General features: G+C 42.6%; 1 protein-coding gene across 1 annotated transcript in view; it reads left to right on the forward strand.

The window, feature by feature from the left end:
• Positions 1-24673, forward strand: part of SLC9A2 (solute carrier family 9 member A2) — a 98461-nt gene that overhangs the window by 46874 nt on the left and 26914 nt on the right. Inside the window, exons 4-5 of the mRNA XM_035001858.1 lie at positions 17073-17290; positions 17687-17889. Coding sequence (XP_034857749.1) covers positions 17073-17290; positions 17687-17889 — 421 coding nt within the window. The remainder of the gene's footprint in view (positions 1-17072; positions 17291-17686; positions 17890-24673) is intronic.

Below are 24673 nucleotides of genomic sequence, written 5' to 3' on the forward strand. Positions count from 1 at the left end.
TTTATTTATTTATTTATTTATTTATTTATTTATTTATTTATTTATTTGAGAGAGAGAAAGCTTGAGTGGGGAGAGAGGGGACTGGTGAAGAGCAGAGGGAGAGGGACAAGCAGACTGTGCTGAGCAGACCCTAATGGTTGCGGGGCTGGATCTCCTGACCCTGTGACTATGACCTGAGCTGAAATCAAGAGTCAGATGCTCAACTGACTGAGTCACCCAGATGCCCCAATTGTTTTTTTTTTTTCCCCATGGATTCATAATTCCTTAGTCTTCCTTCTCTTGAGGGGACTTAAAATGTTTTCCTTTAACTGTTTTAATTATTCCAGCAGCGTTATGGCAAAGAAAGTAGGAAATGGTAAATATTAGTCCTGTCTTATGAATGAGTAAATTGAGGCTCAGATGGGCAAAAACATGGCTGCGGGTGAGTCTGTGAAAGTTGGGCCTGGACCCAAGTCTCCAGTTCTCAGGCCAGCCAGCACATGTCCCAGCATCCACTTAAAAAGTAAAAACAAGCACATTTCAGTGAAAATTTTTAAGCAAGAGACTTTTAACAGGAATTTCCAGGATGATAAGCTCAGGCATGAAGTCTAGGAGCAGGCCAAGCTAGTGGGACTGAGGCACTGAAGATGTGAAGACCATGTTCTCTCTCTTTCTCATTTCTCTGTGTATGAGTTGGTGATTATCATTTATTTCAAACTTTGAGAAAACAGGAAAGCATGTCTTCATCTGCCATTTTGAATCTTCTGTCCTGGTTCCTCTTGATTGGCCCACCATTGGTAGCATTTAGGAGACCACGTCTTTAAGATACAGTCATATGAAATCATAGTCCAGTGTGCCAGAATTTTCCTCCTTACAGAATGTTCACATGTTCTGGTCTTCTCCAAATATGGAAAAAAAAATGAACACATGACACTACAGGACATTCATAAAACCTTATACAAAGCATCTTCTGTATATGCGGATATATGCATATTTATACGTATGTATGTGTAAGACAGGCTTCTTTCATTCATTTTTTTCCCAGACTTGTCTCATGTTTATCGAATGTTTTTCTTAGTGTAATAAAGTGACCTGGAGCTTTAACAAATCGATCTGGATAATGCAACCTGGATAAATACTCGTCTGCCCACAAGTCGTTGGTTATTACACACTCCCTGGCTTGGCCTCCATGCAAATCCAGTTGTTCTTAAAGCCTGTCTAAGCAGAGAGCAAGCAGATCACATCAGCTTATTTCCTAGTGTGAACTTCAAACTTCAAATACACTTCCATCCAAGACATGCATACTTTTCCCTGCACACACACAAAGAAGAAATGGCCTTTAAGGACTGTGTGTGAGAATAAGAATTGGCTTATCCTGCAGCCAACAATTAAGTCAGTCATTAGATTCAGTGCAGGCCAGCTGGGGCTCTTGAGGCATGACAGGTAAAGAATAGATAGGGGATGCTCTAAGGACAGGCACAGGTCCTGGTGCTATGTGGCTTCCATGCATGAATATTGTAACCTACGCACACTTCCACCCCCCCTCCTGTCTAAGCTCTGTTTTCCTCTAGCTCTTTAGAGCTTATAACACTAACATTTGGGGGCATAGAGATGGACAGAAACTTATTCTAAATAAGCAAGGTATAATCTTATTTCTTTTTTTAATTTTTTGTTTTTTATAATTTTTTTTATTATGTTAGTCACCATACAGTACATCATTAGTTTTTGATGTAGTGTTCCATGATTCATTGTTTGTGTATAACACCCAGTGCTCCATGCAATGTGTGCCCTCCTTAATACCCACCACCAGGCTAACCCATCCCCCCACCCCCCTCCCCTCTAGAACCCTCAGTTTGTTTCTCAGAGTCCATAGTCTCTTACAGTTCATCTTCCCTTTCAATTCCCCCCCTTCATTTTTCCCTTCCTTCTCCTAATGTCCTCCGTGCTATTCCTTATGTTCCACAAGTAAGTGAAACCATATGATAATTGACTTTTGCTGCTTGACTTATTTCACTTCGCATAATCTCCTCCAGTCCCATCCGTGTTGATGTAAAAGTTGGGTATTCATCTTTTCTGATGGCTGAGTAATATTCCATTGTATATATGCACCACATCTTCTTTATCCATTCATCTGTTGAAGGGCATCTCGGCTCCTTCCATAGTTTGGCTATTGTGGACATTGCTGCTATGAACATTGGGGTGCATGTGGCCCTTCTTTTCACTACATCTGTGTCTTTGGGGTAAATACTCAGTAGTGCAATTGCTGGGTCATAGGGTAGCTCTTTTTTTAACTTTTAGAGGAATCTCCATACTGTTTTCCAGAGTGGCTGCACCAGCTTGCATTCCCACCAACAACAGTGTAAGAGGGTTCCCCTTTCTCCACAACCTCTCCAACATTTGTTGTTTCTTTTCTTATTTCTAACAGCACCAACCAAATGAACAGAGAGGTACTCTGTTCTATAAAATATCAGTTATTACAAAGATCTGAAATGTAATTAACAAAGCTTATAACAGTTTCTAAGGCAGGTCCCAGCTCTGGCCTCTATGACAGGTTTCCCTTTGAGTCTCCAAAATGCCTCACTGCCATCAACACTGCCCCCAAAGGATAGTCCTGGGAATGCTTTGGTGCCCCCGACATCGGCTGCACAGTAAGAATGAGGCATTGGTAATGTTGGGCACCACACTTCTTCAACACTAATTTCAGATTCATCCAGTACAGTCTAGTAGTCCAGTGTATCTTAGTTTTTTGTATGATGTCAGCTCTTTGACATGTACAAATTGGCAGGGTCATGATAGATAGGAACACTTAACACACAAGTGATTGTGAATGAGCCTAAAAAAACCCCCAAAACAAAAAAACAAACAACTTGTAATTCTTGTCCTGGGGCTCTAATCTATGCCTCAGATTTACACAGAACATCTCTCAGCTGAATAAGCAGGCCTAGGATACAAATCTTTATGCCACAGTTAACAAGCGTAAGTCCTCGGTTAAAGTTACCATGTCCTCATTCCCAAAAACACATTTACCCATCTAACCTACTGAAGTGAAGATTATTTAGACTTTGATGCTTGGGGTTTTAGTGAACATACTTTCAGGAAGAGCCTTCAGGTCTAATATCCTTCATTGCTCCTGGTGATGGGGTCTGGTTTCTCAACAGCAATATAGGACATTTGTAATGGGGGCGCCTTTATTGGGGGGAGGAGAGAGTGGAGTGGGAGTGGAGACGAAGTGGGAAGAAGCTCAGGTCGTAGTTTTGTTGTTCTGCTCTGTTAATCCAGGCCATGTCATGTTGTAGCCATCAGAAACAGAGCATCATGGTAATAACACACTTCAAATACATGGTGCTCCTTGAGCCTCAATGTCAACCCTTTGGATTATGAAGAAGAGCAGGGGGAGTAGAAAGTTGGAGGGGAGGACAGGGGGACCAAGATGGTAGCCTTAGATCTCTGGTTCTGTGACCTCTTCTCTTTTCATTGGCTCATTATACCTTCTATTGCTTTGGCAAATCAAAGCTTTATTTTTGATTTTGGTGTATGCCTTCACTTGTGACTCTGGCCAAAACTGACCTCTCTAAAGTCTTACGTGACCACCTCAAACAAAAATGCTAAATGGTGGGGCTTTGGGAGGACATAGTAAAATAAGGCAGGAAATTAGTTAAATAATAAAATGAATCATATCTCCCTTAATTTTCTGGGCACGTTCAGGGAACAATAAAAACAAACAAATGAAAAGCTTATTATCATTATTATTTTTTAAAGATTTTATTTATTTATTCATGAGAGACAGAGAGAGAGAGAGGCAGAGGGAGAAGCAGGCTCCCCGCGGAGCAGGGAGCCCAATGCGGGACTCGATCCTAGGACCCTGGGATCATGACCTGAGCCGAAGGCAGACGCTTAACTGACTGAGCCACCCAGGCGTCCCAAGCTTATTATTTTTTATTACCACTCACATGTCTTTTATTTCCTTTTGTACAACTTTGCCTAAAATGTAGGGTAAAACTAGAAAAGGCAGAAGGAAATTTGAAATTATAAACTTTTCCCCCAGCTTTATAATTGACATGTGTAAGTTTAAGGTATACAACATGATGACTTAATATATGTATATACTGCAAAATTATTACCATAATTAGATTAGTTAACACATCCATCACCGCATGTAGTGACCCTTGTGTGTGTGTGTGGTGAGAACTTTTAAGATCTATTCTCTTAGCAACTTTCAAGTATGTGATACTGTATTAACTATAGTCACCTTGCTGTACATTAAATCCCATAACTTATTCATCTTATAGGGGAAGTTTGTACACTTGGCCACCTTTACCCATTTCCCTCATCTCCCCCCCCCATGAACTCTCCCTACTCTCTGCTCCTGATAATTACTAGTCTACTCTCTTGTTTCTGTGTTTGTTTGTTTGTTTTAAGTTTTAATTTATTTGAGAGAGAGAGAAAGGGCAGGGGGAGGAACAGAGGGAGAGGGACTAGCAGACTCTGCACTGAGTATAGAGCCTGACGTGGGGTTCGATCTCATGACCCTGAGATCATGACCTGAGCTGAAACCAAGAGTTAGACGCTTAATTGACTGAGCCACCCAGGTGCCCCTATGACTTTTTTTTTTAAATAAAGGTTTTATATATTAGAGAGAGAGCACAAGCAGGGGGAGCGGTAGGCAGAGGGAGAGGGAGAAGCAGGCTCCCCCCTGAGCAGGGAGCCCAACATGGGGCTCAATCCCAGGACCTTAGGATCATGACCTGAGCTGAAGGCAGATGCTCAACCAACTGAACCACCCAGGCACCCTATCACTTTGTTTGTTTAGATCCCCCACTTGAGTAAGATCATGCAGTATTTGTCCAGAGTAGTGTTAAGTGATTGATGAAATTACTTGGATTTATTTTTATGGTTTAAACTGTTTAATTAAATAGGTTCAACTCATGACCTCTAGCATTTGCTTGGTTTTTGTGAAGAAAGAGCAGAACCAGTGGCCTGTCAGTTTTTCCCTGGGTGCTGTCCAGCATGGTGACCATCAGTGACATGTGGCTTTTGAGTACTTAAAATGTGGCTAGTCTAAATTGAGAGGTGCTCTAAATTTAAAATATACACTAGATTTTTAAGATTTAGTAGGAAAAGACTGTAGAAACTCCAATTAATGATTTTTATATTGATTCCACGTTGACATGACAATAAATTAGATTTGTTGAGTTAAATGAATATATTATGAAAATTAAACTCTTCAGTTTCTTTTTACACTTTTAATCATGACTACTAGGAAGCTTAAAAATACAAATATGGCTTGTATTATATTTCTGTTAGACAGCATTGTTCTCTAGCGCTCACTGTTAGTTTTTGCTATTTGGATATTTGAAGACTTGTTGAAATACGTTTTCTTCCCTCTGATGAAGTAAAAGAAAAAAAAATAGAGCATGAAAAGATGGAGAAAAAAAACAGAACAGAAATGCATTCCCTTCATTGATGTTAATCATGCTGTTTATAAGGAACATTTCTTTGAGAGTAGGGGAAGTTAGAAACAAGAGAGGAATAACTGAAGGGAGGGGCAGAAGCCACTGGGAACAAAGGCAAAACATTGCCCAAGATCCACATTTAGGGGTTTTGATATAAACTCTTCAAAACCTAGCTGAGGGATGGGACTCTCCCTGATACAAAGTTTTCATTGCTATAGGAATGAGCGAAGTCCATTAAAAGAGATTCTCTGGGGTTGGGTAGTTTGTATTTTTCACAGACTGAAATTATAATTATTCAGTGTTCAAAATAATATATTTTCATGCCTCATAAGTAAAAGAACATTAAAAACATGATCATAATCATCTGTATGGGGAATATCATTCATCCAGTCCATGAATTCTCAACCTCATGAGTGGTATATGATTTAGTTACACAGTTGGTAATTAGGTATTTTCAGGTATGGTAAGAATGCAGGAAATAGCATATGGGATATTTTGTAGTAGTTCCTGAAAACAGTATAAAAATGAAAAAGAGCTGACACGATAAATGCCACGATAAGAGAGCTTCATTTTGGGGTGCCTGGGTGGCTTAGTCAGTTAAGCATCTGGCTCTTGATTTTGGCTCAGGTCATGATCTCAGGGTCATGAGATCGAGCCCTGTATGGGGCTCTGTGCTGGGTGTGGAGTCTGCTTAAGATTCACTTTCTGCCTTTCCCTCCGTCCCTCCCCCCTCCTCCCTCTCCCTCTATCTTTCTTCTCTCTCTCTTTCCATCAAAAAGTGTTTCATTTTGTGAAATGCATTTTATGGATTTCTTTTTAAGAACAAATGAATAAAGCGATATAATTTGGGGTCTGCCTCCCTGAAGGGCTTTGGTGTCTCCTTAGGTATGTCATTGTTAAGCACTCTTATTCTAGGGAACAAATTTGGTGTTTGCCTGCTAAATGTAAATTACATGAAACTTTCACAATTTGCTCCTGAATTAAGAACGCCTTCCCTGAGATCTCTTTGAAGAATGGAGGTTCTGGATAATAACCAGTGACTGGATAATACTGGTTTTGCTCTTGTTTTGCTCTTTTTGACTGTTTCTTAACTATTCTTTGTGGGTTTATGTAAAAATGATGATTTCATTGCATCACTAGGTTACTCTTAGTCCTGAACTTACTATTTAAAGTAGCATTTTCTTCTTTCAGACTTTCAGGTATAAGTAATTGCAGTAATAAATAAAGGCTGAAATTATTTCCTAGTAATACATAGGCCAAAATGTAAACAACAAGATTGTAAATCAGAAATGTCAATACTGTGTAATTGCTGAGAAATAATTACCTTTTTGTTTCAATGAAAATCTTGTCAGAAAACTGGCACTGAAGGGATGCATACAGGTACCGCCCAGCTAGTACTTCTGAGTAGGACGCCAGCCTTTGGACACATGGCAGAAGCCAGTGCGCCATTCCCTTCGTCAGGGGGTTCAGCTATGGGAGTCAGGGTTTGCTCTTTCAAGAACAGGATAGGTGACCTAAGGAAAACCTCTTTCTCCTTCACCTCGCTTTAAAAACGTTAGTTTACTTCTCAGCAGTTCTCTGTGGGGGGAGGAAGCTAGCCTGGTGTGAACCCAGAGTCTTGCTCTGTTGGTTTCTTTGGCATAGGGAAGCTGTGAGTCGCTCCTCTGGATGCTGTAGTATGTTCTCTCAGCGTGCCTGCTCCCTCTGCTGCCACTTGTCCCTTACATCAATCAGACCTCAGGGCTTTTTTTGATGTTCCCAGGGGACCTGGCCAAGTGGCCAAGATTCTTTTCCCCACGTGCACCCTCACAGTTAATCCCCAGCTATTTGAGGTAAGTCGAGTCACCCAGGGTCTTTGCAAGCAGGAGCCCAGCTCAGACAGTAGAGGGAGGTTCTGTGTGAGCAAGGGAAACCCAAATCAAACCAGATTATCGGTTACTCAGTGAAACCCAAATCAAGCCAGAGTTACTGGCTCATAGAAATGAATTCTTGATGAGGGCAGGTGTTAGATTTGGCCTTGGAGTGGTGGGACCCCAGGCCGGAACCACCTCTCTCTCTCTTTCTCTGTGTCTCATCTTCCTCTGTGTGATGGCTTCCTTCTGATCTCTAAAACATCAGACAAAACATCAGCCCCTCGTCAAAAGAAATTTTAAAGGAAAGATTGTGATTGGCTCAGGGATTTGAAGAACTGTGATTGGCTCGGACTGTGTCACACAACCAGCCCGGCAGCATGAGAAGTACCAGAAGGCAGTCAAGTTAACATTTACGTTGCGACCTGCCTCGCAGTCTGTGTGGACTACCAGTTAGCGAGGAGAGTTCAGTACTTGACAGCAGAGCAGCGTGAGGGTTGGACCGGTGATAGGCTGAGCTGAGATTTCAGGGCTGAAGAGAAGAACGCTGTGTGTCGAGGGTGGCGTGTGGCCGAGGGCTCGAAGGCGAAAAGCTCTGCTACCTCCAGGGAAGCGAACCTCAGCCTGGCGAGAAAGGTGGTAGGTGGTAAGTCCTGCCCTGTGTTGTTCTGTAGGCAGTCGGGAACTTCGGAAGCTTTGAGCAAAGAGGAGACACCGCTGTGTTTCTGTTCCTCAGTGAAGATTGGAGTGCCTCCGAAGCTTTCTTATGCCATCACCCAGAAAACTGAGAGTGTTTCCAGAGCACAGCTGGAGGTCACGACCTCAGGCTTGTGGGAAGCCCCCCGCGCTGGGGCATGGCTGTCTGGGCAGCAGGAGAGGGAAGAGCTGCTAGCAACAGGGTGAAGGAGCCTAGGTGGAGACTTGCCAGGAAAAGAATGTGTGCGGAGTCCTGCACACAGGACTTCCACCCAGGCAAGAGAAGATGGAACCTGTTCCCAGAACCAAGTAATGGAAGTTGGGAGAAGGGAAGGAGAAAATAGGTGGCAAAGTATAATTAAGTCCTCACATCTCATGTTGGCCCTTATTTTCAGACTTCAATAAAATTGTGAACAAAATGATTCAAGTTTCAGCTCTTTTCCCTCATTCATTCTTCCTCTCCTGAACCCTCTGCCTATAACTCCTCTTGCTTTCCTCAACCTTGGAGGTATTTAGGAATCACCTGGAAAGATGGTTTACATATACAGAACCCCAGGCCCCAGCCAGAGATTCTGATTCCATAGGTCTGGGATGGGGCCCAGGCATATGCATTTTTCCAAGGATTTCTAGTAGTTATAGAAACGCCAGACTTTTACAAAAGAAGCACAAGGCCTTTGCCAACACTCTCCCACTAGAGTCAGCGGACTCTGTGGGTCCCTTGATGCTTTGTGTGTCCTCACACTATTGACAGTGAATTGTGATTCTATATGTGTTCTCTCCACAAAATCATGACTGCTCTAAGTGTCAGTGAATCACCTATAAGCATTAGTTGAATTGAGTTGAAAGCCTATAAGGAGAAGAGACAAAAAATGTGGAAAATCCATGAAATGGGCAAGACTGTATGAATAATCAGGCATTTATAATAGTTTAAGTTTACTTTTCTTGGTATTTTAAGAAAGGTGGTGCAGTTTTTGTGCTTGGATCCTCTCTTAAAAACAAACCTTGGGGGGCCCTGGGTGGCTCAGTTGGTTAAGCGTCCAACTCTTGATTTTGGCTCAGGTCATGATCTCAGGGTTGGGCTGTGAGATCAAGCCCGTTGTCAGGCTCTGTGCTGGACGTGGAGACTCCTTAAGATTCCCTCTCTCCTTCTGCCCCTACTTCCACCCAGCTGCTATGCTCTTGCGCTCTCAAAAAAAACAAAACAAAAACAAATTTTGTTCGCATTTTCTCGTATGTCAAACTCCCTCTCTTCTTGGTTGTTAGGTGTCCTAGAAGAGGCAATCCATTATATGGTAAGTTCATGCCCTGGAATAATTAATCTCACATGAGTGAATACTTTATTCTGTGAGCATGCAGTTCACCCTGAGTCACCACAAGACCTGGCTGTAATCAATACAGAGAAAGCTTTTTAATTGTCCTTCGTCATTGCTGGTATTTGACACTGAGGGGTGGAGTATGCCTTCATATCTGGCAAAGTCTTTATTGAGATAATGCAACTACTGTTTGGACTGTATTTGTCTACAATTGGATCCATACTTTTTCAGTTCACACTGAAGAGATAGAATGGGAGCAAAAGAATTTTGCAACATTCTTCTTACCTGTTTAACTCAAATCCTAAACCGTTCAGATTACAGAAAATGTCTCCGAACCTGGGAATGGAAATGAGAGAATTGACCACTCCTTAAAAAAAAGAAAACGAAAGCACTTGTACTTAGTAACTGAATTCACTGAGGCATGGTGTCACCATATGTACATAAACACAGACAGGATATATATTTTTTATCTTCACAACCAGAAATCCTCTGTCGCCACCTGCCTTCAGTACTGATGTTGGTCCTTTTGGTTCTACAGATCACAGCCATATAAATGAAAGGTTCTAGACCTTCATTAAACTAATCTCAGCCAGTATTATTTGACCATGCATCTTGGTACCCTGACATGTAGGCAACCACGGTAAGCATGGATAAGCACTAGCCCTGCTCTTTCAGAGCATACATTCTGGTAGAAGGAACTGAACATCCATGCAAGAATGGCTTCATGGACTGCTAAGATGGAGTCATGGAATAGTACAGAGAAAAGTGTTTGTTGGAATTTTTCTCTTCAGAAATTGTCAAATGACAGATCATTTAAATACAAAGTCTGTTTTTCGTCTGGAAGACTGTTGAGATCGTATTAGCTGGCATGAATTTCTTGTATGCTGTATTTAGCATGATGTAGTGGTATATGTTGGTGACTGTAAAAACCACTAATTGTAGGGCTTTAGCTTCTCGGTCTCTAAATTGGCGATAATCACCATACATTTATGTTAAAACGTAATGTGAGGTAAAGTAATAAAGCAGAAAGAACCAGTGAATTCTATACATACCTTACCTCCATGTGGCCCCACCGAATGGAAGTAACACCTGTGAAAACACAGATATATTTTGGGATATTGTATGGACCAGGTAGGTGCTATCAGGGATTTTGCAAACAAAATGACAGACCCCTGTAGGGAATGAATTGAGTCCAGCTTCTAGGTTCGTGTCCTTCCAAATCTGTTCTCCATATTTCCTTCAGAGTTCTCTTTCTAAAACACAGAATCTGTCCACACCACACCACCGTCCCTATGAGCAATTCATGCATGTAGTCATTGATTCAAAACACGTTAATGACCTGCTGGACACTATGCTAAGCATTGATGACACTTTTTTTTTTCCTCATGAAACTACCAGTTGGGTTGGGGAAGTAGGTATTAATTATATGATCAAAGATATAATCTCTCACTTTTTCCCTCCAGCCTATGGAATAAATTTGAAACTCCTTAACATAATGCACAACAGTGTCAGTTGTTATCATCTGGCCCCTAACTCCTTTCATCCTTGTCCCTTAACGTTATCATCCCTCTCTTCTCTGGCTACCAGAATCATTCCCCGTTGCCCAAATATGCCAACCTGTTTCTTTCTTTCAAGCCTTTGCACATGGCCACTTCTTTTTCTTGGCTTACTTCTCCCCGCTGGCTGAGCTCTTCACTTCGCCATGGAGATGTGGCTCAAATGGACCCTCTTCTGTGGCAGAGGTGGTGATTTCCTTCCCTGCACTCCCAACCCCATTTATGACATTTCCACTGTTCTCTCACGATGATATCTTTGGGACCCTTTCTCTCTGTGACTTTGAACCCTTGAAAGTCAAAGCTGTGTCTTACTAGCTTTTATCTTCCTAGACCCTAGCACAGAACTTCCCCCAAGTAGATGCTAAGAAAATGTTGGTTGATATTAAATTGTTCTTCATAATCATACTAGCCAAATATGGAGACTAGGAAAGAGAGAAGTGCATGGGAAGAGGGGGATGACTCAGTGACCTAGGTTAATAAAAGGTCATATTGCAAATGCTAAAGGCCAATAGTTCTATATTTGAAGGCTCTTTAGAGTTAAGAAGTTCAACTAGAGGGGTGCCTGGGTGGCACAGTTGGTTCAGCATCTGACTCATGGTTTTGGCTCAGGTCATCATCTCAGGGTCATGAGGTCCAGCCCTGCACTGGGCTCTGTGCTCAGTGCTGAGTCTGCTTCAGATTTTCTCTCCCTCTCCCTTTGCCCCTCCCACTCATGTGTGCGCAAACACTCTCTCTCTCTCTCTCTCTCAGGTAAATAAACCTTTAAAAAAGAAAAAAAATCAACTAGAATTTTCTAAAATGTAATGAGTCTCTTTGGGTTATTATTTTGATGTGGATATTATCTATTGCATTGATGTTCAGAATGAGAAGCCATGGATTTCAGGCCTGAAATCCCCATGGGTGTCCATGCTGATGGAGGAAGGAATCTCACTTCTCTGGAAGGGCAGTGCTACTGTGATATGCTTTGACATGACCTTGTACCCAAGGACACTCCTGGCCAGGCACTTCAGACCCAGTGAGGCTGAGGACAGTCTGACACCAGCCAACACCATTCCTACCTCATAAGTTTCTTCTCATAAGCTTTTAGGAAAATGAAGAAGAAGCAAAGTTATGATGCCAAGAATATCCATTTAGATGATGGTCTTTGCAGAGGGGAGAGAAGGTTTCTCTTCTTCTCTACTTCTGGGAGACTGTATTGTGTTTGCCTCCCTAGTTGGTAGTTTTGTGTACTTGTAATGTTATTGCAGTGAGGGGGTTTGACTTGAGGTCAGAGTATGCCACAACAAAAAACCTCTTTGCAATGAAAACACCTCCTGGCCTTTGCATTAAGCTCTACGTGACAGACCAGAACAGGGATGTTTGGAACATCTGTCCCCAGCCTGTAGAGCGCATCAATGCCATAGACATGCCCAGGCTTCCTGAACGGGGCACTACCAGATGCTGAGGCCTCTGGTACCCACTGGGGCCGTTCTCCCTCCAGTGTCTCACTGTGCTGGTAGGAAATAGCTTTAAGTTACAGCGAAGTGTCTGGCAGACGTGAGCGTCACTGCTGGTGTCATGTTAAGGACACAAAGCAATGGAAATTGATCCCCTGGACATTCATGTAAAATTCATTTATTTTTTTTATTCTTACACCAAAGCTATGTTTTTCAATAATTTTTGAATAAAATTTTTATTACATTGCTTACATAATGAACTGAAGATTACTCTTTACCTGTATGGTTTACCTTTTTCCCAGTGACTGACGGGAACTTGATCTTAGAGGGAAATGTTTATCACGTCCACAAAAACAATATTCTCCAGCCTTTTAAAAATCACTTTTTGAATGATAAAAATAATCCAATGCCAGGAGGGAGAGAGGGAAATAGGGGTAATATGAAAAATGGAGTGATTTCAACTCTGTAGCTCATGTTTTATTTGTTAAAAAAAAATAAAGTGATTATAAAGAGCTGGGGAGTGGGTACTTTGGTGTTTATTCTCTATATTTGTCTCTAAGCTTAAATGCTTTATAATATCATTTGGAGGCACCTCTTGCATAGCATTAGAGAGTTTCAGGAAATAATATGGCCATTATAATTTGTTTTTGTTACAAAGTTTTAGCTTGATAACATTTAAGAAAGGCTCCTTAGTTTGTGTTGCTGTGTATGTATCTTTTTTTTTGATAAAACACGTTTTGCTTTAGATTTGTAATCAGTTTAATCAGGCTTTTGCCTTCATTATTTTATATCGGGCAAATCTTACTTTTTGAAGTCTGGTTAAAGAAAAATTAAACCAAATATGAAAGGCAAAGATGTTCAGAACCATAGTTAACAAATGGTTTTTATTGCAGTGGGGGCTGGCAAGATGCCCTACGTAGGCTTACTCAGAGAGATGCCACTTGCCATTCTGTTCTCCTCAGTCTCTCTCGCCTGCTGGTGGAGGTTCTAGTCTATGATTCGAGCCAGTGTGTCAGAGCCTCTGTTAGCTTCTGTCGCCAAGCACACTTGAGCAACTGGCCACAGTCACCTGGAGACATGTACTTGGTTGTGGCCACCATGCCAGGGAGGTGAATGCCAACAATGGTGTGATCCGCTGAATACCGGCCCCCAAAGATTCTCATCTCCAGACCCTCCTTGCAAATCTATTACCTTACATGGCAGAAGGGACTTTGCAGGTATGATTAAGTTAGAGTCTTGAGATGGGGAGATGACACTGGATAAAATCACAGGGATACCGAAGAGAGGACAGTAGGAGGAAGTCAGCCATCAGAAGGAGACATGGCCAAGGGGGCAGAGGTTGGCGTGACAGGCTCATGAGCCAAGGCACGTGAGCAGCCTCCAGACTAGAAAAAGTGAGGAACAATCTCCCCTAAAGCTTCCAGAAGGCACACAGCCTTATCAGCACCTTGATTTTAGCCCAGTGAAAGTGGTTTTAGACTGCTGACCTCTGGAAGCGTAAGATGATGAATCTGTGTGTTGTCACTAAGTTCTGGCTAATTTCTTACTGAAGCTAATACAAACAGGCTTGTACTTGAGAAAGGATGAGCAAGGGCTTGGTAGGGGAGTAAGACCTCTTCCCTGTCCAAGGTGACCGGGCTTGCTGAGAGCTTGGTCAGAACAAGGGTTACATCCTCAACAGTGCTGGCTTTGAGTCAGACTGCTTAAGTAAAACACCTGGCACCACCATTTATAAGCAGTGTCCTCTTGAATAAGTGGGCCTCTGTCTGCCTTTGTTCTCTCATCTGTAAAATGGGAATGCTAACAGAACTTGTTCAGAGGTTTGTAATGAGGTGAACTGACATAATGCACACAGGGTGCTTACATAGTACCTGGCACAGAGCAGGGATCCTATAAAGGTTGACTGTTATTTTATAAGCCCTCAGCTATTCAAAGGCCTTGCCATGTGTTTGTGTTTGCTGAATTTTATTAGCTTATTTAATAAGGCACTCTTTCTTTTGGGAACCACGTGAATTATGCATTCCTCCCTCATATAAATCTCAAAGAGGTACCCACTCATTCTGGGGCCGGTGACATTGTGGCTAAATGCATGGTTCCTGACCTGGCGGGGTCTCTGTTTTCTTTTAATAGGGGCACACAAATAAATAGACATGTTGTGTGTGTGTAAGAAACAGGTCTTTTTCTTGCAATGAAATGTGTTCATGATTACCCGTTTAGGTCTTCACTCAGAGAGCCCTTAGGTTTGTGTTCTTCTGCCTATCCGTGTGCTCGCAGTAGGAGGATTTTCGTAAAATAGCAGAAATCTTCTCAGGGTAAGGAGGACTCCATGCAGTGGTTAGCGGCAAGGTGCTTTTAGGGTCGTTGTAGCTCTGAAGTTAGGAGAATGTGGAAAACTTCACAGATCATGACCAGTGGTTGGCTTATAGCACGGTGATCACTCAGTACAAGGCAGACAGCTCACTCAAATTCTGTCTTCCTTCATTCTAGAATGCCTTCTGATAATGGAGTCCTTTGGTGATTTCTAGTATCCATGTCTCTGTATTTTTTTATCTTGTTTTTTTTCATCATGATAAGTATACTCTTTAATGCTCATCCTCTATTTCCCCCATCTGCCCACCCACCTCCCCTCTGGTAACCACCAGTTTATTCTCTGTAGTTAAGTGTCTGTTTCTTGGTTTATCTCTTTCTCTCTCTCTCTTTTTTCCTTTGCTTGTTTGTTTCTTAAATTCCACATATGAGTGAAATTATATGGTATTTATCTTTCTCTGACTGACTTATTTTGCTTATTAGCATTATACTCTCTAGCTCAGTCCATGTCATTGCAAATGGCAAGATTTTGTTCTTTTTTATGGCTGAATAATATTCTATTTTATGTATATACCACATCTTCTTTACCTACTCATCTATAGATGGACACTTGGGCTGCTTCCATAGTTTGGCTATTGTAAATAATGCCGCTATAAACATAGGGGTGCATATATCCCTTTGAAGTAGTGTGTTTGTATTTTTTGGGTAAATACCCACTAGTGCGATTCCTGGATCATAGGGTAGTTCTATTTTTAACTTTTTTTTTTTTAAAGATTTTATTTATTTATTTGAGAGAGAGAATGAGATAGAGAGAGCATGAGGGGAGGGTCAGAGGGAGAAGCAGATTCCCCGCTGAGCAGGGAGCCTGATGGGGGACTTGATCCTGGGACTCCAGGATCATGACCTGAGCCGAAGGCAGTCACTTAACCAACTGAGCCACCTAGGCACCCTATTTTTAACTTTTTGAGGAACCTCCATACTGTTTTCCATGGTGGCTGCACCAGTTTGCATTCCCACCAACAGTACATGAGGATTCCCCTTTCTCCACATCCTCACCAACATTTGTTGTTTCTTACGGTTTTGGTTTTAGCCATTCTGACAGGTGTGAGGTGGTATCTCATTGTGGTTTTGATTTGCATTTCCCTGATGATCAGGCATGTTGAGCATCTTTTCCTGTGCCTATTGGCCATCTGTGTGTCATCTTTGGAGAAATGTCTGTTCATGTCTTGTGAGCATTTTTTAATTGGATTATTTGTTTTTTGGGTTTTGAGTTGTATACGTTCTTTATATATTTTGGATACTAACCTTTATTGGATATGTCATTTGCAAATATCTTCTCCTGTTCAGGAGGTTGTCCTTTGGTTTGTTGATTGCTTTCTTCACTGTGCAGAGACTTTTTATTTTGATGAAGTCCCAGTAGTTTTTTGTGGGTTTTTTTTGCTTTTATTTCCCTTGCCTCAAGATACATATCTAGAAAAATGTTGCTACAGCTGATGTCTAGTATCAGTGTCTCTTCAGATGGAACCTAGGATGAGCTGTCACCCAGTTCATACTGAATTTCCCTCTGAGGGGGCATTTGAGATGGGCAGGGGTAGCATTTCAGACAGAAAGGAGCGTATGCACACAGGCAAGAAGATAGCAAAGAGCAGGGTATGTTGGGGAAATTACACACAGTCGAAGCATATGGTGTATACTGGGTGGAGAGGGGATAGGAGGTGAAACTGGATCTGTCCACTGAGTGAAGAGTGTAAAGAGCTTCAGCCACCCAGCTTAGGAGCACGGACTTGACCCTAGAGCCCTTCCCTTACCAGAGTGTGCGCACGTGCTCTATTAAAATAGATATCGTTGGAGGGGAAACCAGAGCTCTGTGGTCCCAGAGTTTTGAAGATTTTGGGGGGAACAGGAAAAGGGGTTTCTGTTCTTTAGGTGATCTCAGAGCCTATAAATGTGTTGTGAATTTTCCAGAAGTGGAAACTAAGGCATTAGGATAAAGAAAGAGTAAGTAGGTCCAAGAGATACTCAGAATGAGGGGTTGAAAACAGTTGGTGACCAATGAGATGGTGGAGTGGGGGGCATGGAGGAGGTGTGGCGGGGAGAGAAGGCCAGTGAGACTACAGTTTCAAGCTTAGCATTGTAGGTAATACCTTAGCATTTTAGGCACTAGAGCAATAGAGAAAACAAAACTGGTTTTATAGGAAGATAGTGGGTTTTGAATATATTGTGGACCTGTTCTATTTGTGATGCTGACAGGTGCCGATGCCCATAGACTACAAAGCTGGGCAGAGCAGAGAAGTTCAAGCCATAGGTATTGATGAAGACCTCCAGAGATAGTGGGGTCCAATGATGCAAGTCACATTCACTTATACAAATCAGTCAGTAATGTTACAGTGTTGGGAAGAAGGGTAGAGCCATAACTCAGCTCTTAAGTGTTGACTCTTCTATTCTGATTAGGATCGTTGTCAAGCTGTATCTTCCCTTGCAGAATCACTGCTTGTGCAATGACGATGAATAAGTATGTGGAAGAAAACGTATCTCAGAAGTCGTACACCACCATCAAGTATTTCATGAAGATGCTGAGCAGCGTCAGCGAGACCCTGATCTTCATCTTCATGGGCGTGTCCACCGTCGGGAAGAACCATGAGTGGAACTGGGCCTTCGTGTGCTTCACTCTTGCCTTCTGTCTGATCTGGCGAGCGCTGGGTAATGGTGCTTGTTTCCTGAAGGAATAGTCGGCAGCACTTACTCGAAGAATGGGGCTTGCTGCTTCCCATCCCTCCCCCTGGCTGTTGCTGCTTCATCTGCTTCTCCCTCTCCCTCTCCCCCCCCTCCCCCATTCCTCATGGATTCTGTTCATCCCCAAATACCTTCATGACTTTGCCATAAGTCACACTGACGTCTCTTGGCCTCCCTGAGCTCACATTTTTAGCCGTTATCCCCGAACACCGAATGCCCGAAAGCAGAGGAAAAGGGGAAAGACTGTGGGGCTTATTAGACACTTCTCCCTGTCACAGAAGCACCGAGCATGAGTCTTCCTTCCTAGTTTCATGCTCTGGCCTCACACAGTCTGTTTTCTCTGGTTTTGCTTTTCGTTCTCAGGTGTCTTTGTCCTGACTCAGGTCATCAACTGGTTCCGGACGATCCCCCTGACCTTTAAGGACCAGTTCATCATCGCCTATGGAGGGCTCCGAGGTGCCATCTGCTTTGCGCTGGTGTTTCTCCTCCCGGCTGCTGTGTTTCCCCGGAAGAAGCTGTTCATTACAGCGGCCATTGTTGTCATATTCTTTACTGTCTTCATCCTGGTGAGTAGGCTTCTGTCTCCCGGCAGAGTCTCTCTGGTTACCGGGAGGAGACAAGATCGTTCAGGCTATCATAACGGACGCCTTCCACAAGAGGCCAAGTGGTGAAGGTGTATTGCAGCTTTGGTAATTACGATGTCAGGGAAAATGCTGCTTCCTGGTGTCACCTGATTGTGCGGGGGCCGAAGGGAATCCAATCTGGTCACTTGGCCCACACGCAGGCATTTTTATTTAAGGAAACTCAGCTTAGTGATCTAAGCTTACTACTGGAAACTTAGGAACTGAGCTCGCTAATCCTTGTCATTTGTCTAACTCTCTGACCTAGGAAATGTACTCGCTCAATGCTACTTGTGTGACGACCTTCCAACAGCAGTGTGACGTTAGTTGACTGCATAGCAGTGTGTCCCTTGAAATGCTGGGATGCGTGAACACATGCTTAGTATCGGGAGGCAGAAAGTGTGGTAGGAAGAACACGGGCCTGTGTCAAGATCCTGACTTTGCCAATCAGTCTCTTTAAGTTACTAAGCCAGCCCTTAGGAGATTATATTTTGCAGATACTCATTTAGTAAATATGTATTAGACTCCTGCTATGTGCCAGGCAGTGCTCTAGGGGCTTAGGATCCATGAGTGAACAAAATGCAGAAATATCCCCATCCTAGATCCCAGAGGGGATGGCAGATGCTAGACACTAGACATGCTAACTGAGTAAATTACAGAGTATATAAGAAGGTGAAAGGTGCTGTGTATCAAGAAGCAGCATAGTGAGTGAGGGGGAGTTGCAGTTCTAAATAGAATTGTCATGAAAGGCAACAGTGAAAAAAATGACATTTGAGTAAAGGCTTGTGAGGGATAGTGAAGGAATTAGCTAAGCCAAAGAACATTCCAGGCTGACAGGACCAAAGGTATGCAGGCAGTATGTTCCTGGCCACTGTGGCTGGAGGGATGGGGATGAACACAGTGAGGGAGACCCTAGGGTCCTAGATAGTATAAGGCCACACAGGCCCATGTAGGGGCTGGCTCTTCTCCAAGTGGAATGGAAGCCTTTGGGTTCTGTGCAGAAGCCTGATGTGTTTTTGACTTACTTTGTAAAAGAATCACCCTGGACACTGAAGAATAGTCTGCTAAGAGGACAGGATAGACTTAGGAAATGTAGTGTGGAGACCAGTGCAGTCACCAAGCAGACCAGTGCTGAGAAGGAATGAGATCCTCGACTCCTACAGGATCCCCAGTGGGTTAGACATGGGTGTGAGAGAAAGAGCCATCCCTGAGGACTCCAGGGCTTCTGGTCCAAGCGGCTGGGAGGACAGACTTCCCCTCACATGAGAAGGGAAGGGTGTGGATGAAGGGATGAGACTTGGTTACAAGCATGCCAGCTTAGGTGTGCCGATTAGACGTGCAAGCAGGGGGATGAGTAGGCAGCAGGGTACTGGGTCTGGAGTTCAGGAGACAGCTGAGAGCTGACATTTGAAGCGCTGAAACTGGACAGGATGGTCAAGGAAGTGAATATATATCAAAGAAGCCAGTACACAGGACCAGGAACTGGTTTCTAGAGCAGCCCAACCTTAAGACACTGGGGAGAAGAGGAAGGCAGCCAAGGAGCCTGAGGGCAAGTGATAATGACAAAGGGGGAAAACCAGGAGGTAGTTTTTATTTATTTATTTATTTATTTATTTATTTATTTATTATTTATTTTTAGGAGGTACTTTTTATTTATTTATTCTTTGTTTTAAAGATTTATTTATTGGGCGCCTGCGTGGCTCAGTTGGTTAAGAGACTGCCTTCGGCTCAGGTCATGATCCTGGAGTCCCAGGATCGAGTCCTGCATCGGGCTCCCTGCCGAGCAGGGAGTCTGCTTCTTCCTCTGACCCTCCTCCCTCTCATGCTCTCTGTCTCTCATTCTCTCTGTCTCAAATAAATAAATAAAATCTTTAAAAAAAAAAGATTTATTTATTTATTAGAGAGAGAGAGAGAGAGATGCCAGGGGTGGGGGGAGGGACAGAGAAGGAGAGAGAAGGACAAGCAAACTCCACACTGAGCACAGAGCCAGACGCGGGGCTCCATCTCAGGACCCTGAGATCACGACCTGAGCTGAACAAAACCAGGAGTCTGGTGCTTAACTGACTGCCCAGCCCAGGCATCCCTTTAGGGGGTACTTTTAAAAAAAGAAAAATTGTTTAACAGTTCATCACAGAATGCTTTCTAGGTGCCTGACTCAGATCTAAGCTCTCTTTATATGATCACATTTATTCCTCATAGCAATTCTATGGCACAGAACTCTAGGAGTCACTGTTATTGTTCCCATATTACAGAATTACAGATGAGGACACTGAGGCAATGAGCCTGTGTGTCAGTGCCTCTCTCACATCTGCACAGATAGTAAAATGTGAAACAGGAACCAGTTTAATGTTAACTCTAAAGGAAGTGCATAGTAAGAGTTGAGTACTGTAACTCACTGTGCCCCTCCTCCTGCCACTGATCAATTCCCCAAAAAGCAGTGCATCCTTCATCCATTCACCTCCCAGGGCTGGCGACAGTGGGTTGTCCTATGTGAGGAATCCTGGAGAAGAATGCCTCAGGAGCGCCTGTCCTAAGTCAAGAAGTGGCCACTTCCTGTTATTGTCTTTGTCGCCAGCACCTTCCTGCTGCTGGGGCCCATCAGTGATGGCTTTCTTGTGCCAGGAACTCAGACAAGGCCTTTTCCATATGTATTATCTCATTTCATTCCTCACAACAGACCTTTGAGAATGAGCCCCATGAGGCTGAAAGAGAGAAAGGAGACAGACCCAAGGGCACACGTAAGTGAGTGACAGAAGCTGAACTTGAGCCTAGGACTCTGACCCACAGACGAGCTCAGACCTACTGAGCTCCGTTGACTTCACTCAGAGGGCATTATTGACCAGGTCATGGTTAGTAATAGTTTCAGTTATAGTAATACATGCTAGTTTTGGTTCAAATATCCCATGTCCTTCTTAAACTCAGGGAGACACCTGGGTGTAGAGGAGAAGCGAATGCTCTTGTCTTTATCTTTTTATTAAAGAGTTTATAGGATCCTTGTAAAAAGTCATCCAATTTGCTACTCCCACATTTTACCTGAGGCAAAATTGTGCATTGAATCCATTTTGCCTTGAGCCTTTTAATCTCTCTGGAGAATCCTAGGGCAGCAGGCTTGAGGGGAAAATTCAGGAGGGGGTGAGTGACTCATCGCCTTTCCTAGGCCAGCTGCCCTGTCCTTTAGCACTCCCCGTGAGCCCTACCAAGGCTTAGTCAGTGTTCTGGACTCCTCCGTGCTCGCAGAACTTAAGGTGTCAAATACAAAAATAGAACCATGTCAGTCTAGTGTAACTAGGAACTGGGTCATTTGGAGATGAATATATCAGCTGCTGTTATCCACACAAGTATTTCTAAGATATCTACAGTGTAGAAGTGGCCCCTCCCCCAACATCATGGACATGTGCATTTGTAAAATCCAATAAAAAATGACAAAATAGGAAGATGTAATTCAGGAGAGCACATACAAAAGACAAGCTCAAATTTTTTTTTTTAAAGATTTTATTTATTTATTTGACAGAGAGAGACACAACACAAGCAGGAGGAGTGGGAGAGGGAGAAACAGGCTCCCTGCGGAGCAGGGAGCCCGACGCGGGGCTCGATCCCAGGACCCTGGGACCATGACCTGAGCCGAAGGCAGACGCTTAATGACTGAGCCACCCAGGCGCCCCAACAAGCTCAAATTTTTTAGTTAGTAGATTCAACAGAGACATAAAATGACATTTCTACAATCAGAACAAATATAGCATACATAGGAAAAAGGAAAGTATTGCAGAAAGGTATACTATTATTCAATGCATATGTGGACATAGGTGATTAATATAGAGTCTTGTTATTATACTCATATATCTTGGCTTTTGGGAATTGTAAATCAACCAAAAGATATAGGTGAAATTTAGATTCCCCGTCTTCAAAGCCTACACACCCACTTTGAATGAATAGCATGTATAGCAATATTTAACAGAATTTTTGATGTGACAAATGAAAAATCAGAGGCCACAGACAGAATAGTCTAGATTTATTGGCTATATTTGGTATTGTAAGCATATCAAATTTACCTTTCAGAGATTTTGGGGGGGTCACTATTTGGAGTCTATACGCATACATCATGAGCAGTCTTCTCCTCCGATTAGGTTTAAGACTAACCTGGCGAAGCTCTCTCTGATGCCCGTGGGGACGAGGAATTTCTGTAGTTCCATCCATAGTGTAATCTTCTTGCCACTGTTGTCTGGCCCACCCTTTTGTGTGCACAGACTGGAGACTAATGACCTGGCTCTTAAGTGGTTCTGGGTTATGAACACACACGTTCACATCCACACAAACACACACATACTCCCTTCAGAAAGGATCTTTTTTTCCAGACTACATCAATAATTAAGGAACTCAGGGAAAGAATCCTGAAAGAAAATACTTAATGGGTTATAAATATAGTAGAAATAATTAATTATAATCTATGCATAATATTTGCCTTCTGATTAAGGGCTATGCATTCTTTTTCAAGAGACAACTTTTATGTTGATGGATCTATCATTCAACTTCTAAGTGTCTTTCCCCTTTATTTCAACATTTCTTGTATGATGAGCTCTTCCATCCCTAATACTGTTGAGTTACACTATCTTCTAAAACAGAATTCCATGTGACATATGGTTTATTATCTGACACCTAGACTTATAATGAGAATTTTAACATTCCTTGAATCATGCTGATAATTAGGAAAGTAGCCTCTTGATGAAGCATATTAACATGTTACCAGAATACAGTCTTGCTTGTGGAATATTGAATGAGTAAACAATTCTGATTCCTTGCTCATGTGAATTCATTTTCTTTTAGATAAGATTGGTAATATTACATAAAATATAAGCTGTCTCTCATTTTAAAATTATATTTGAGATTGGGGGCGAGGTAGAGTCTAGTAGTAGAAAGCACAGACATTGGAGTAAGGCTGTCCTGGGTTAAGCTTCTGGTTGATATTCTGATAGTTATTGTCTAGAACAGCCTCTGGATAATGGTACCTCCCTCCCAGGCAGTAGAGAAGAAATTTGTACGTAAACATAGTACTTGATGATTTAACCTGATGATTTGCTGTTTTAATTATAACATTAAGTAAAATGGCTGTAGAAGAAAGAAAAACAATGCCCTTTGATGTACATTTCTTTTCTTTGAAAAGAAAAATGATTGCAGAACAACTAACAATCTGGTTATTATTTAATAAATCCCTATGATCATAAGCAGATCCTCCGAATTCTGGAAATCCATCAGTGGTTATCTAGAAGCCCATCAGGTAGCAAGGTTGACTGGAATTCAAAAGAGGACAGTCTCTTTCTGTCTCCACCACAGATCCATGTTGTGTCTATTGTAAGTCATTGTCTAGAACTGTGAAGCATCTGGGATTTTACCCTATTTGCAAGTTAACAAGTTTAACTTGCCTGTTAAACTTCCATGGATGCTTGCAGAAGACACCTGACTCCTGCATCATAGACAAAGGGCTTTATTACTCATGGCCAAAGCAGTAGCCAGAGCTTCGTGTTGGTTTGGGTCAGTGTTCCACACCCCAGGTCCCCCCACAGAGGGCCCAGGATGGATGTCCACACATGTGGTGGGTCGCATTACAGGAGACAGGCACTGAGCTGGAGGATCTATCACTCTTTGTCTCGAGGGTGACATTACCTCATCTCTCAATATTGCTTGTTGCAAATGCAACCCTGAAAAATAGCCTGGGTAAAGGCAGTTGAAGCCCTGCATCATGGGCACCCCCTGCAAGAGTGTGTGGGATACTCAGGCCCCAGGGTGGGCTGACCTTTCCCAAAAATCAAATACCTCTGGGGGCACCTGGGTAGCTCAGTCAGTTAAGTGTCCGACTCTTGATTTCAGCTCAGGTCATGATCTCAGGATCCTGAGATCAAGCCCTACATGGGGCTCTGCACTAGGTATGAAGAAGCCTGCTTAAGATTCTCTCTCTCTTCCTCTCCCTCTGCCCCTCCTCCCAATAAAAAATAAAAATAAAAAAAATACCTCTGCTGACTTAGCCTGTCAAACTGGGGCGGTGATGCCAACTATTTTATAGACATTGTGCTTTCATTTGTTAAACGAGTGGTCGTGTTTAAGATATGTATATAGTGTAACAATGACACATTCCTATATTTAATTAGCATATACCATTACTAAGTGGAATTCAGTGGAACTAACAAAAATTCATTCTGGTCCTACAATAAAATGAGCAAGATGATCAGGACTTTTTAAGATAAAAAATGTAGGTGAGTAATTTAGGATGTAAGAGAAAGCACAAAGATAGTTGCAAGGGCTTGTGACTGAGCAATTAGGTAAAAGAAGGTGATGTTTAATTTAATATTGGTGGAGTATTGGGTTTGAAGCGTGGGGAATCGGGTGTTTGGTTTTGGACACATATATCTTGGATGTGCCTATTGCCTATTAGACATCCAAATAGAGATATTGACTACGCAATTGTATGTATGGGTCTAGAATTTATGGGAGAAGCCAGAGTGGGAAATAGAAATTTGAGACTCATTGGTATATAGATGGTTTGTAAAACATGAGTCTGGAAGAAACAATTCAGGAGTGAGCATAGGGAGAGAATACATGAGGAGGCATACCAATATTGAGAAGTCAAGAAAACATTCACGAACCAGTTGAGGAGAATGAAAAAGGTGAATAGTAAAATGGGAGAAACATCAAGAGGGGCTCATCCACACAAGTGAAGAGAGTGTTGAGGAAGGAGAGG

The sequence above is a fragment of the Mirounga leonina genome, unplaced genomic scaffold (assembly GCF_011800145.1).
Source record: "Mirounga leonina isolate KUSES-001 unplaced genomic scaffold, KU_Mleo_1.0 Mir_125, whole genome shotgun sequence".
Classification (NCBI taxonomy): Eukaryota; Metazoa; Chordata; class Mammalia; order Carnivora; family Phocidae; genus Mirounga; species Mirounga leonina.